Source organism: Episyrphus balteatus, chromosome 1 (genome assembly GCF_945859705.1).
Source record: "Episyrphus balteatus chromosome 1, idEpiBalt1.1, whole genome shotgun sequence".
NCBI classification, from domain to species: Eukaryota; Metazoa; Arthropoda; class Insecta; order Diptera; family Syrphidae; genus Episyrphus; species Episyrphus balteatus.
In genome coordinates this window covers 131862333-131877848 of record NC_079134.1, presented here as the reverse complement: position 1 = coordinate 131877848, position 15516 = coordinate 131862333, and the positions used below count along the sequence as shown (strand labels likewise).

At 30.0% G+C, this 15516-nt stretch overlaps 1 protein-coding gene and 1 non-coding gene across 4 annotated transcripts; one reads left to right on the top strand and one right to left on the bottom strand.

Moving 5' to 3' along the window:
• The first annotated feature begins 6039 nt into the window (after positions 1 to 6039).
• LOC129905905 (uncharacterized) lies at positions 6040 to 15087 on the top strand. 3 transcript variants are annotated; one of them, XM_055981533.1, is made up of 3 exons: positions 6040 to 6151; positions 12663 to 13004; positions 13892 to 14396. In XM_055981533.1, the coding sequence occupies exons 2-3, from the start codon at positions 12695 to 12697 to the stop codon at positions 13993 to 13995; spliced, it is 414 nt and encodes a 137-aa protein (XP_055837508.1). In that variant the 5' UTR covers positions 6040 to 6151; positions 12663 to 12694; the 3' UTR covers positions 13996 to 14396. The 3 variants fall into 3 exon arrangements, with proteins under 3 accessions (XP_055837508.1, XP_055837509.1, XP_055837507.1); XM_055981534.1 differs by lacking the exon at positions 6040 to 6151 and adding an exon at positions 12090 to 12281; XM_055981532.1 differs by lacking the exons at positions 6040 to 6151; positions 12663 to 13004 and adding an exon at positions 13024 to 13803 and having other exon boundaries at positions 13892 to 15087.
• On the bottom strand, positions 6392 to 6473 carry Trnas-cga (transfer RNA serine (anticodon CGA)). Its single transcript has one exon. It is a non-coding gene; the product is annotated as a tRNA-Ser (tRNA).
• Positions 15088 to 15516: the final 429 nt, after the last annotated feature.

Sequence of the window (15516 nt, the reverse complement as noted above, 5' to 3'; positions counted from 1 at the left end):
CAAATCGACATAAATGTCCTGTATTTTAAAATTTGTTTGTTTCACATAGAATCTACATCAAAATTCAAAACTAAAAAGTATTTGCAAATTATACTGACTTAATTGAATCTGCAAAAATATTTAATATTTCTGAAAGACTAACGACTTGTTTGGCACTTTAAAAAATTATCTTTCACGGAAAATACGCTCGTCGAATGAATACTCACTTGACAGCATTGAGTTTGACGTATAAGTTAAAAGATACATGCGTCCGCGATTTGTACTTATGTATACGTCACAGAGACTTAACTGAAGCTTGTTATGAGCCATGTTCTCATTTACCCCTGTTTACATTTACCCACATTGACCCTAATTGTTAAAAAATTAGTGTTGTGCGTGGTTTTTCGGTTTTTGTGCGTTTTTCGTCGGTATTTTAAAACAAATAAGAATTCGATAGCTGACGTGGGTCGCCAAATTGTCATGTTTTGACAATTTGGCGACCAATGTCAGTTCGGAATATATTACCTTTTTATGTGTACTGTGGGGTTCGGCAATAGCAAAAGTGTAAAAAAATGTAGTCTGTTTATTTTGTGGTTTTAGTGTAAGAAAATGTTACACTTTTTTGTACAAGACCATTTGCAAAGAATCGTGAACAAAGCTAAGTACGCTGCATCAGTGGCGTAGATAGGGGGGGGATCAGGGGGATATATCCCCCCTCGGGATCGATAATTGTGCAGTATAAACAGTCATGAATAAATAAGTTGAAGAAGCGCACTTTGAAAAAAAAACGCTATGGATTTCGAGTTCTTGATTAGCTTAAAGGTTATAAATTTGGTTTACCAACTTTCGTTGCCATTAAGTCGGTGTTTCAAAGAGTGAATTTAGACTTGGTCCAAGCAATGGAGCTCGCTAAAGATTTAAGGGATCAACTAAAAATTAAACGTTCAGAAGACGACTCATTTTCGAAAGTTTTTTGTATTTTAAAAAAATTAGCTGAAATCCTTGACATAGGCGTTAAACATAAGAGAATAGTGAAGCGACAAAAGAATCGTTCGAACCCTTCGGTTCAAAGTACAGTAAAGAATATTTTCGTGTTACTGTTTTCAATCTTTTTCTCGATTTCTATGTAATGGACCTTGGAGAAAAATGTACAAACCATGAAAACACACTAGAAGGGTTTCCGGTTCTTTCTAAGGATTCTTCGTCTGAAATAGACAAAACAGCTAAAAAATTTAATGAAACTGTTGAGTTTTACCAAAAACTAGACCACATAAAATAGAACAAAAACAATAAGATTTCCTTATAGTTTTCATCCAAGAAGGAAATATTATTTAAACAATCGGGATTTCCTAATTGTTTTACCGACTTCCAAAAATGAGGAGTTATTCAATTCGTCTGTACTTTTTTTTTTGTGTTTGTCACCTCATAACTTTGGACCGAGAGAACCAATTTTGATACTTCTTTTTGTAGGTATTGAAAAGCTGGTGCCTGTTCAGTACCATTAGAAAAACCATAAAACCCAGTTTTGATCCATGGAAGTCGGTTTTGTTTTTTTAATAAAAAAAATACGATCATGTACGGGATCACCTATTCCAACTTACTATAGAAATATTGGTCACAATTTTTGTTCTAGTGCCAAGTTGGAAAAAATATGAAATTTTTACAAAAAATGTTTAAAGATTTTGTACATGAAAATAATAAGAAATCTCTATGGAAAAACCTTATTAATTGTTGATATTAATAAGGTTTCTTCATAAAGCAGTTCAATAAGGAAATCTGTTGGTATTTAGGTGGTCCTGCTCATATTTTTCTCTGTGTGAAGAATTAAAAACTCAGAAAAGATATTTGATCAGAAGGAAAAATACTTCCTCTATGAACTCATTGAAAGCGCTCGAAAGCTGCACCGAAAAAAGTTGTCCTGGTATTTATATTTTATTAAAGATATTAGCTACACTGCTGGTTTCTACGTCAACTACCGAAAGAACTTTCTCCAATTTAAAGAGAATAAAAACAATACAAAGAAGCATTATTAAAACTTAAAAAAAAATTTTGCGAACTAGATCTATCCCCCCCCCTTAGCAAAAAGCTATCTACGCCACTGACGCTGCTGATGCGAAACGAACAATTTTCAAGTCTCCAAAGTCGGCAACGAAAATGCTAGCGAAAAAATAGCATCGAGTGTATTCTGTCAAAGTCAAAATAAAAAAATTCAAAATTAATTTAAATTCAAGAAAAATCAACAGAAAATAATTTTTAAAGCAAGAAATAAATGAATTAAAAGTGAAAAAAACCGTCAACACTGCTCTTGGAGCCAAGAAAAATGTACAGGACAAATGAGTGAAAACTCTCCAATTTTTCGCTAGAGCTGCGTACTGAAAGACGAAAAGCAAAACGAAATTTTTCGTTCAAGATTTCTTTAACAAAATTTTGTATGGAAAATTTCTTTTCGTTTCAGCTGGGTACCAGGCTAAGCCCCGGGAAAAAAGAGTTTTGAAAGTATCTATTCTTGGCACCAAGATTTCTTAAATTCTGCTCCTTGTCTTTTAAATATACTGGCAACACTGCTGCGTACTATGAAACGAAAATCATGTCAAAATTTTTAGTTTGATATTTTTGTATGAAAATTAATTTTCGTTTCACTTCAGCATCGTAATCGATTTAAACAATTCTTTGATTATTTTTATGTTTACATCTGCCTCTATAGCATCCCTGCTTTAACAATTTTCTAATATTTTTCATCTCTTTCACTCCAATGTTATATTTTCTATCTGCTAGACAAGGACAGCAGTATAACATAAACACAACCTTTTGATTCATGACATTTCCTTCCAATTTCTCCACAGAAACCCCCCCCCCCGCAATAACAACACAAAAAAAAGTATCTTTTTTTTGTGGTACATTTCATTTGGTTGGATTTTTCCTTTTCTTTTCCATTTCCGACGTCTTCCGATTTCGACTTTTGCTTTTGCTGATTAGATATTCTTCCCGACGACAAGACAATCATCTGCCGCCGCCGATCACAAGTCAAGTGTTTCGTCTGAGTGCTCTTATAATAATTTTCTTTTCTAACTGGTACATATAAAAGTGCAGCCTCTTTTCGGTTGTATCTCCAATTTATTTATTGTTTATACTCACTTTCTCCAAAATTTTCTACAGTGTTTTTCTCATATTGAAGACTTGATTGAGTTCCTGCAAATCGGAAAAAATGGTTGATTTATCAGGCTCATCGGATCCTTTCCAACAAAGCATTCCAAACGCTGTCTTCTATGCTCCAGCTGTAATTGTCTTTGGACTGGCAGGTGAGTCCTTAAAATACTCCCCCCAAATGAATGTTTAACCCTCCTCCAAGTTGTGTTTGTTTCTTTGATAGTTGAATGCCTTCTTATAGTTTCTTAGATTGTCCCCAAAAAAAAAAAAAGCTCATTCAAATCCCTCTCAAGACATCTGGTTTGATTAAATCAAAAAACTTCTATCGAAAAAAAAGTCTGTTTACCTATTTCAATTTGTAGATACCTAATCAGTCACACACTCCAAATCGAAAATCATGTCGTCATCGTCCACATGGAACTTGCAAGAGTGACTGCTTGCTACGTGCGAATGTCGTTGTCGCCGCCAATGTTATCGACCGGTCGCGCACTGGGGCCAATTGCATGAATTCTTGGCAGAAATTATTTTTATGGTATAGGTATTAAACTGTTGGAAAATGAATAAGAAGCACATATTTAGTGTTTATACAGGGTGTCCCAAAGTCACCGTCCCAAATGAAAAACTTGGATTTCTGAGGTCATTTTAAGTCGAAAAACTTAAGAGGTAATTTTCTCGTTTTATGATTTTTGCTCTCTTTTCCATTAATTGGCTTTATTATTGCCAAACTACATCTGAGTGGAAAGATTTTTTTTTACAACTAATCAAGAATTTATTATAGTTTTAGTTTGTCCGAAAACTTTTTTTCTGCGAACAACCGTTTCTCCGCAATTTCGCATCAAACCCAATTTTCTTCGTTTTTTATGTTGTTTTTTGCACTTTCATATCATTTTATTTCAAAAAACATGTAAATGAGTATCAATTATTTTCGCTTATTATCAAAGCACAGTTTATTTCCTTAAGGAAATAAGTTTTTTTCTTAAAAAAGACTACTGAAAGTAATTAAAAAAAATAAACAAACTGAGTGAATTAAAAAAAATAGTTTTTAAAAATTAAAAAATAATTTTTAAAAATCAAAAATTAATTTAAATGAATTAAAACTCTTTCTGAGCTTTATGGCCATATTATTCACTAGTTTAAAAAAAATCTGGATGTAAAGAAATTGAAATGTCAAAAATAAATCCAAATTCATGATATTCACTATCACACAGACAAAAATAGTAATTTTTAACTATTTTTTTCTAACTATTTTCATAGTTAAAATCGGGATAACTATTTTGGATTTAGATTTATTTTTGATATTTGAAAATTTTACATCCAGATGTATTTTTTAAACTAGTAAATAATATGGCCGTTATCTATTTGTTCTTTTCTTAACCAAAATAGCTCAGAAAATGTTTTTAATTTATGAAATTAATTCATTTAAATTTGTTTACTTTCTTTTTAATACTTTGATTATTTTTTTTTTTTTTATGAAAAAAACTTATTTTTTTAAGAAAATACTACTCATTTACGTAGTGTTTTTGAAAAAAAATTGTTTTAAAAGTGCAAAAAACAACTAAAAAAACGAAGAAAATTGGGTTTAATGCAAAATTGGGGGGAAATGGTTGTCCGCAGAAAAAAAAGTATATAATAAATTCTTGATTGGTTGTAAAAAAAAAATCTTTCCACTCAGATGTAGTTTGGCAAAGATAAAGCCATTTAAGGATAAAAGAGAGCAAAATCATAAAAACCGTCATAACTCGAAAGGGGACGAAAACGAGAAAATTACCTCTTAAGTTTTTGGACTTAAAATGACGTCAGGAATCGATGGTTTTCATTTCGGGCGATGACTGTGGGACACCCTGTATAATAATATTTTATGTTTCACGCAAACATTTTTTTGAAATGAATTCCTTCAAATTTGAAGATTGAATTGTTGCTATGACATAGCCTGAATGCCTCATATGTATGCCCAAACAATGTTCGCCTCGTAATAAAAATATCACTTGAATCTGATCCTCAAAAAAAAAAAAAAAGATACCTTTTAAAAAAAAAAAATATTTTTTTAAGTCAAGACCCTAACCCATTCGAGAAGCGAACTTTCTATAAAGCACAAATATGCGCAGCTTTTTATTGATATTCCCACAAGAAACAAATATACTAACAAATAAGACTAATTTCAAAGGTATAAATTGATCTGATCATAAATAGAACTTTAGATGAAAGAAAGAAAAAACAATTTTTTTTCACCAAAATTACACTCAAATTTCAAAAATTCCCCAAAATTTTATTTAATCACACAGAATTATAATTTCACAGAAATATCGTAAATAAACCTGTGGGAAGCTAAATCCATTAAAAAAATTATAAAAATTAAAGGACTACTAAAAATTTGATTTGAACACTTGTTTGTTTTTTTCGATTTAATCGCAGCTGATAAAATCACTTCTCACAATACACAAGTTCAAATGAATGACGTGGTCAACTTGCAAACAGAATTATCAAAACTATCACGTTTTTGCATAGTTTCGGTATTAAACTGTACAGTTCAGCTATTTTGTTTTTGATTTCCCCCAATTTTTTTTTTTAATTTCTGACAAGAATTCATGCATTTGGCCCCAGTGTGGGTCGCCTTTCGCCTCGGTTCGATTCGGTTCTTGTCGGTAGCATTTTTCGAAATTCATATCTTTCTCTTTAAGATTTAAAAAAATATATAAATTGTTTACCCAAATGAATATGGAAGTAGTCGTGAGCTTTCAGATATCAATCACGCTTTTTTCGCTGCTGCTGACGAAAAATGCTTACGTTTCAGAAAAAATCTAAAATTAATCCAAAAACAAAAAAAAGCAATTGTATCAATAAAGCCGAAGCCGGCAGCGATTTATGAATTGTGAGTACCTCCTAGGTACTTGTACTCGCATTTTTTTTGCCGCTGGCAGCAGTCTCAATTATTATCCATATCCAGTTGAATTTTGTTCGTCAGTCGGAATCGTATCGATAGCTCCAGTTTGGTTCTTTATACTATTTTCTCACTGTCTCTCGAGAGGTTGTACTACATAATTTGAAATGTTTATTTCCTATTCGTGATATTGAAGGTTGTTTTGTTGTTGTTTTCCAATTTATTGGCGGTTATTTGTATTTTGGTTAAAAGTTGAATCAGGTGTTTTTGTTTTTTTTTATTGAAAATTAAGTAATTTTTAATTAATTTCTCAATCTTTTCAAATAAAAATGCACATTGAAGATAAAAATATAAAAAAAAAATGTTAAAAAATAAAAAAAAATTTTACGCAGCCGGTAGGATTCGAACCTACGCTCCCAGAGGGAATCTGATTTCGAGTCAGACGCCTTAACCACTCGGCCACGACTGCTGATTGCGAAATGATGTCAAAAGTTTGCACATAAACATTTGTTTCATGATTGAAGATTGAAATTAAATTTTTATTCTTTTAATCCAACAACAATCTTGAGCAATTTCACATACATTTTGAAATTTCAAAATGTTCAATGTTCAATAAATTTTGTATTATCGTTTTTTTTTTTTTTAGTTTGTCCACGTTGCATTTTGGGTAATCAGTGCTTTTGTTTTGTTGAGTTGTCTTAAAGATAACCTGTGGGTATTGATAATTCGATTTTGAAATGTTATCATTGAATATAAAGAAAAAAACATATTTATTTAAGCATTTGAAGATTTATGTAAGAACGAATGCCTACGAAGTTAAATTGTGTCATCTATGAGGTTATTATTTTTGTTTATTCAAAAATTTCGGTCGAAATACCTACATATGTACATAATTCAGTTCATTTATATGAAAGATAGCTCCTACTTATGTAGGCATAATATAGCACCCATATAAAAATGCAACTCAAAAGAATTTATACTAGAACTTATATAAGATTAGGCAAATTTACTAACTAGATACATAGGTGGATTCCGTAAAATTACTTTCAATTAAAAAAAAAAAACAACAAACAATGACTGCTCTAAAAATAAGCATTAGTTTTTATATGTCAAATTAAAGTTTAAACAATTTCCTACTTGGATGTTATTAGAAAAAAAAAAAATGTTTAATAAACAAAGACTCGCTATTATTAAAATATTAAAATAGAAAAAACAAGCGAAAACGTACCCAAAGGTACAATTATTATTGGCACCCTTAAAATTGAAAGAAATACAAGTGGTTTTCGTGATAGTTTTTTTGACCAAAGTTTAGTTAAAAACAGTTTAATACATATCTGCAGGGTGTCCCAAAAGTAATGGATCAAACGAAATATGCTGATTGGGGAACTTAAGGGCTCTCAGAATTTGGTAACTCGTTCATCCCAAATCCTTACGGTTTTCGATTTAATGCAATTCGTATGAAATTTCTAAAAATCCCTACTTGGCAACATCATTTTGCTTCCGGCGCCCATTATTGATTATTGATTTTTGTTTTTTTTTTTTTTAATTCTTTTACGAAAACATTGCCAAATAATTAGGAACAATTAATTAATCAAAATATTTTTTATTTCATACGCCATTTCGCTGCAAATTAACTAACAGTTTCAAGTTTTATACAAAATCTATTTCTAACTTTTATTTGAGAGCAACACTGCAAAAAAAATTTGTACGGTATGAGAATGGTTTATTATTTTAAAAAGTTGCCATGTTATTGTACATAGTTTTCAAAAAAGTATAAAAGTTTAGAAAGTTGCAGTTACATCGCAAAATATTACAATTTGAATTCAACAAAACAGGGTTTTTCAGAGAAAAAATACAACGAAAAATAGAAGCTTTTGTTCAAAGAAAAATAAACAAATAACAGTTCGAGAAAATTTGTTTATTTTTAATTGTTTTTTGCTCTGAAAAACCCTGCTTTGTTGAATTCAAATTGTAATATTTTGCGATCTAACTGCAACTCTGGAAACTTTTATACTTTTTTGAAAACTACAATAACAAGGCAACTTTTCAAAATAATAAAAATACTTTATTAAACGTAATTAAAAAAAAAATAATAAAAAAAAATGTTAGGAATATAAAAGATTTTCAAAAATGTATGAACGATTTTTTAAGAAATTTAAAAATTAAAAAAATTAAAAATTAATATACCTAAAATTTGGCTTAAAGCTAAAGTTAGCCATTAAAATGTTAATTGGCACGTAAAAACAAAGTTTCAATAAAATTTATTAGGTCATTAAAAAAATTGATTTTTTCAAAACAAAACAAAAAATACATAATTAACTTTTTTTTTTAAATCCAAAAATATTTTTTTTAAGTTTTATTATTTTACTTCTAGTATAAGACATTTTTATATAAAAATTTTCATTGAAAACAGTTGCGTAGTTACGAGAAAATCAGCCGTTAAGAAATCGTACCGCAAGTACGGTTTTTTTTTTAGAATTTCTTAGAATATTGCGTATAGTACACCAAATTAAATCGAAATCGTTAGATTCGTTTTCGAGAAAATTGAAAACTTTATATGTATGTGAGATATCCGTTAAAAAGGAAATACATATTAAAATTAAAAACAGGTCTTGGAAATCACGTACAAATCGTTTGTACCGAGTTTTAAGCAAATCCATCAATCCGTTTCAGCTCTTTTTTCCTAATTTTTCAAACTAAAATTTATAACGGATACAAGGTTTAATTAGTAGCAGTCTTAAGGGTACAATTATTAACAGTGACAAAAATTGATGTGCCAATGCACGCATTATTGGCACACCCCTGCCAATAATAAAACCATTACTTTATATGGGACCGACTATTGACACCCCTTTTTAACAACTTAAATATTTTTTATAAAAAAAAAAAAAAATAAACAATTAAAAATATGTATTTAAATTATTATATTTTTAAACTAAAAAAAATGAATCTTCATTCAAAAACTTAAAAAATAATCAAAAACGGACAGTTATCAAATTCAGTGTCCTTAGCAGGAACACTGTATTTTTAGGACTTTTTCCACGAACATAAAACGGCTTTAATTTGTCACTGACTAAAAGGAACTGAGAATGAAATAAACCGGAATAAAAATGCAGAATTGTGGAGAATTGATACAAATTATGAAAAAACATGATTTTTGTGACTGGGAATAGTAGTTTTTGTGAAATGCTTTATTGCATAAAGGGTGCCAATAATTAGTTCCAAAATCGGGGGTACCAACCATTGTACCCGTTAAGCTAGATAGCTTATAGGCATACTCGGTGAAAGAGTTTTGTAGAAATATTTATAAATTCCAAACACATTCAGCTCGATTTTAGGTGATATGACAAGAGTTTTTCTTGGCATACATTCCATTAATATCATTTTATGAACATTGATTCGGTTTCAAATAATTTGTTAATAAAAAAGTGGGCTAACCCTACAAAAAATGCTAATAAATTAGATGGTGTATTCGATTTTAAAGGTAGAGGTTCCTGGTTCGATTCCTATCGGTCCAATTTTTGATTTAATTCTTAATAAAAGAAACTAAATGTTTATGCTAGATCGGGCTATTTTGTTTTTACATTCCCATATGCAAATAGTACTTTATTTCATACATTTTCTCTACATTTCGTTGTCATTTCTTGACTTCATCAGGAATATTTTATTTGAAATTATTAATTTACACTTAAAAAATTTCTTTAAAGTTATGGCGTTTTCGATTGGAAGTCTGGAAGCGTCCGGAATCATTCTGAAAAAGTTTTATTCACACAAAACTATTAGTTTTGTGCGAATAAAACGCTTTCAGAATGATTTCGGACGCTTCCGGACTGCCAATCGAAAACGCCATTAAACTAACTTGAAAATATTTTTGTTTCATTTATGTCATTTTCGATTAGCCGTCCAGAAGCCTTCTGATATCGAATACGACATTAATTAAATAAAAATAAAAAAATGTAGTAGTACATATCATATTACACACTCTCAAACAGGATATTTAATTCCATATTCACATTTTTTATTAATATTTTGTTCCTAAGACCAAAATACTTAGGTGTTTCAGATACAAATCTGAGAGGAAGTATTGAATTATACATTTTGTCATTTAAACTAACGTAGCTTCAGCTCAATACGATGTATAAACATCCTCGATGAGATCATCTCCCTTGATCAAGCGCTCATGTGGGAATGTTTACATCTTCGTATTGAAAGATACATTTCATATTATAAAATTTATTGGCATTTGGACACTTTGAAAATGATTTATAATTTGGTCTTTAGCTGATTCCGGTAGACAAAAGTCCAATAAAAAGTTCCATAATCCGATAAATTTAAGCAAAATTTTCGAAAACAAAATCACAACAAAAACATTACTGTTAAAAAAGGAGCCAAGTTCTCCTATTATGAAATTATGCTGGCACAAAAAGTACTGAGATGTAAAAGTGTACCAAGTTCTAAAGTTTGGGTTCAAATTCGTATCAATAAAATTTTGATTGTTCTCTTGACAATTTTTCTTAACCATCGATTTTTAAAGTTATTTCAAAAATTGCCAAGTAAACAATCAAAATTTTATTGATACGAATTTGAACCCAAACTTTAGAACTTGGTACACTTTTACATCTCAGTACTTTTTGTGCCAGCATAATTTCATAATAGGAGAACTTGGCTCCTTTTTTAACAGTAATGTTTTTGTTGTGATTTCACTACTTTTTGCAAGGTATGGCTTTAGAATTGAAAATCTCTATATTTGATGAAAATTCAGTGAAAATGGGCGGTTGCCACGCCCCCTGGCTGAAATTCTCAAACTTTAAATTTTTTCCTTTGTATAAACTACCATCTCTACCATTCTACCAAGTTTCAAGATTCTACGATAATCAGAAGTGCTCTATTATATTTAATGAAAATTCAGCGGAAATGGGCGGTTGCCACGCCCCCTGGCTGAAATTCTCAAATTTTAAATTTTTTCCTTTGTATAAACTACCAGCTCTACCATTCTACCAAATTTCAAGATTCTACGATAATCAGAAGTGCTCTATAATATTTGATGATAATTCAGCGGAAATGGGCGGATGCCACGCCCCCTGAATTGAAAATCTCAAATTTGCGATTTTTCCCTTTGTATACACCACAAGACCTATCACCGTGTAAAATTTCAAGTTTCTACGTTAACGGGAAGTTCTCCATAATTTTGATGATCTGTCAGTGAGTGAGTGAGTGAGTCAGTCAGTCAGTTACGGTTTTTGCGATTTTTGAAGCCCTATATCTCAGAAACTACTCATCGTTAAAGGCTGAAATTTTGTGAGGAGTTTTGTTTTGACAAGCTCAATAAATGTAGCGAGTTTGAAATTTCTAGCATCTTTGGTGTGGAAGTTAGAGGGGGGTCGAAAATGGCCTGAGTTGTTTCCTGTAAATAAGGGTGTAGTGCCAAAGTTGCTAGAGAACTTGGCTGGGCACTACCGTGCCCCTTGATTTTTGTTGTTTTCAAAAATCTTCAACTAAATTTAAAAAAAAAAGACAATACGACAACTGCGGAAATTTCTAACCTATTGAGGTTAAAGTCCTTTTAGTTTTACCGACGTTTGAAAAAAAAGATCATCCAAATCGGAGCTGTTCGACCGGGTTCCCTAATATTTTTAGCTTTAGTAATTAGTTACTCCACTAAAAATGAATTTATGATACTATGAAAGAGTTGTTATTGGACAACTTAAAACAAAACCTTAATTAAGCAACTAAAATAGTGGGATCTAGGGAAGGTACCGTTATTATTAGTTTAAACAAGAAACAATTTTGGTATACGTTGGTATCGCAATGGCATTTACCGAAACAAGTGAGAAAATCGTATACCTACCATAGTATTTATACTCGCAATGTGTCACAAATGTTTCTTACTTAAATGTACCTAATCAATTGAAAGGGATTGTATCATAAAAACAAAATCGGGGAAATACTTAAAGTGATTTACAAAAAAAAAAATTAAATGATAGCAAATTCTTGGTAGCTGAATATTTCAAGTAGCTATGTATGTATACTTATCTTCAACAAAATTATTACTTATTATTTATGAAATTACTATTGACATAACATCGTAAATAATCAGTAATAAATTCAAATCTTAAGATTAGATACTTTCGTAATCTTATCTCATGGGTCTTCAAGAAATCATACGAAACTTTAAAAAATTCACAAGCTACACGTTAAGTATATACTCTTGATTGAATCGCTTATATTTCTGTCAAAAGTACCCTTAAGTGCTCAAGTCCCATAAAAAATATAAAATGTTAGTTCTTATTATAAAAAAAAAAATGATGTAGAAATATATTCCTTTGTTATAACACAATTCACCTTGCATGTACTTAGAGTTTCTAGCTTTTGTTCAAAATTGTTTAATAGAATCCGGCATGTTTCGTATTTAAAAAACTTTTAAAATATACCTACTTCAATGGCGCATGTTAGAAAAAAAACATAAATTATAAATTGAAGTTTTGCCCTAATGCGTCGCGTAATGTTTTTTCTTTCACGCTAACCGTCTTTAAGGATATTCCAATTAATAACTGAAAACAACAACAACAAAACTAACTTAAAAATCTCACTGGAAATTAATATTACAACAAATTCAGTCAATAAATAAAATTTTATTAATAAACTATTTAATATTCAGCAAGCATCAAAAACAAAAAAAAAACTTAAAATATGGAAAAACAAATTGTTCACGAAGAAACTCTCATCGATCGAGATGTTGAAGTCGGCTCCGGCTTGGGCAGTATGATTAACTCGGGCAAATTTGAAATGCCCAGCATGGATGATATTATGAAACTTATCGATAGCATGAAAGATATTTCCGATGAGGAACGTGAAAATCTCAAATCGAGTATAATGTTCCCAGATGCAGCGACCACAGATAAAATGCGCCAACAATTTGAAGCAGCTAATCAAATTGGACCCAGTTCGATTGATTATTTTTTGTTCATGGCAATGGTGGGATTGATTGCTTTGGTTTTTGGTAAGCACAGATGAATCGAAAATAAAAAAATAACAAATTTTATTAAATTACGAATATTGAAATTATATCTATGTAAAATTTTGTAAATGTAAACCTCTGTAACCACCTGGTCCGAGATACGTTAAAAACTTCCAATTATGCAAATGAAATAGAAATAGGTTTTTGACCCCCACGATTAGAATTGGCATACTAAATTAACCAAAATAAAATTTATCTCTGTCTACCGGGTTTCCTTATCACCATCAAAGATAACGATTTCCAAATAAATCGATTTTAAATTGACAATAAAATGGTATCTCACATTTCAAACATTCTTGTTTGATCGAACTTTATTTACCACCTATCGATAAATAAAGTGGTTGTTGAACATCTTATTCTCAGTAATTGCTTCGATAAGAATTTGCACCAAGTAAGTCACAATTAGTATTTCAAAATAAACCGCAAGCATAACACCCATCAAATATTATGGCTATGGCTTCTGTGGATCACCTAGGCGCCGCCGCTGAGGCTGGTGGCGATGATTTACTTAATCGATTGCGGGACACAGTGCAAAAAGTGATTGTTAAAAATAATAGGGCTGATTCCAAGACTATGGAACAAATTCTAAATAGTTTACTTAGTTTAAAATCAAAATACGAAACACTATCCCCCAGCGAAAAAGAAAAATTCTCACAACAAATGGGAGATTCCTTTGAGAAGACGATATCTTCTATTGAAAATAAGGCTGCAGAACAGGAGCCTTACGAACAGTATTTCATTGGCTCACTGTTGGTTTACTTTGGTGTTGTTGTTACCTTCGGTTAGGAAAAGAAGTTACATTTTTTTATCTTTTTCATTTCATATTGCACATGCTTGATTTATATTTATATTTGTATTTTTTTTTTCAGCTCTTTTCGGCTATAAGTTGTACAAATCTCTAATGGAAAAGGAACACAAAAAACAAGAGAAACAAAAAAATAACAAGAAATCAAAAAAGATTAAGCAAAAGTGAATATTATAACAATAAAGTGCTTTTATATTATTTTTTTTATGTTTAACAAAATATATATAAAAAAAAAATAACATTCCTTGTCTTCAACAAAAAAAAAAAACGAAAAGCAAATAAATAAAAACGGAGTGCGTTGACAGCTAAGTACTATGTGATACTGACTAAAATGTTAAATATAAAATAAAAGCATAAACACAAATATATTTAAAAGTAAAATACAAAAACAAAACTAAAAAAAATTATTACTATAGTTCTCTTAAAAAAAAAATTAAAATTAATTTTTTGTTTGTTTAAAATTTTTGTCAAAATTCAAAAGTTGAAGGCAATAATGTATAAAAAAAATGTTCTGATAAATTAATATAAAAATGTAGTTCAGCCAAAAGTTTTACAAGAAAAAAAAAAAAAAAACAAAATAAAAAAAATAAATTACTATTAAAAGAAAATATTTATACTTTTTAAATAAATACAAAAAAAAAAAAAAAAATTAAATGAGGCAATTAAAATATATATAATGTGCATTTTAAGAATGTAAATTTTTTTGTAGGCTTACGTAAACAATGATGCTTTTTTTTCATACCAAATATACTGATTTCCTTTTTTTGAAATAAAAGAAAAATTAATTTATTTTTTTTCCTTTCCTTAATATAGTTAATTCAAGTTCAATATTCAAGAAATTAAGCTTCAAGATTATTCTTAAACAGAATTTTTTTCAAAATGCAAGCCTTTGCTATATTATTAAGTGGAAATAATGAACACAAATTACAATCAACATTTTTTTCATAGAAATCATCATCTTCTGAGTGTATTGAATTTATAAGAATAACCGGAATGAAATGTTTTCAAGAAAATGATGTTTAATGTTGAACTATACCTGAGTTTTAATAAGAATATTGAATAAAAGGTAAGATCTTTTATTACAGTCCTTTGTTTTTCAATAAATTTTATTATCTTGTATCTGATTTCGAAGTTAGAAATGCTCTATCACATCAAGTTCTCGATACACTCCAATATACAGCTATGTAGAATTGTAGATGTACTAATTTATAAAAACAGACCTTTCTTAAAAAAAGGATCATTTTAACAAAAAAAAAAAAAAAAAAAAAAAATACAATTTAAAAACCAAAACGCTTGTTTTTGTTTATTTATCAATTTCCTTGCACCGGAAGGTACTTCGCAGTCGTATTGGAAAGTTTTTAACGTCTATTTCTTTCAAACTTACTTCCGTTCCACCGCTAGAAAGTAGCTTCCTCCACTGCTTTTCCCTTAAGGAAAACTTTTTTTGTGGTGCACTTTAACGATGATGACGCATTAAGGTCAACATCTTTCGGGATGCAAGGAAAAATTCCAGCACTGACTTCAGCCCATATTTTCGCTGCAGATCTTTTGAGGACATCATTTCGTTTAAGCTTTTCGTAATAACGTTTTTTTTTAAGTCTTGCACTCGTTCTATATAGAATTCCTTTGGTTTATGTAATTCCTTCGGTACTCACAAAATTGACCACTATTCCTACACAGTTCTAAATA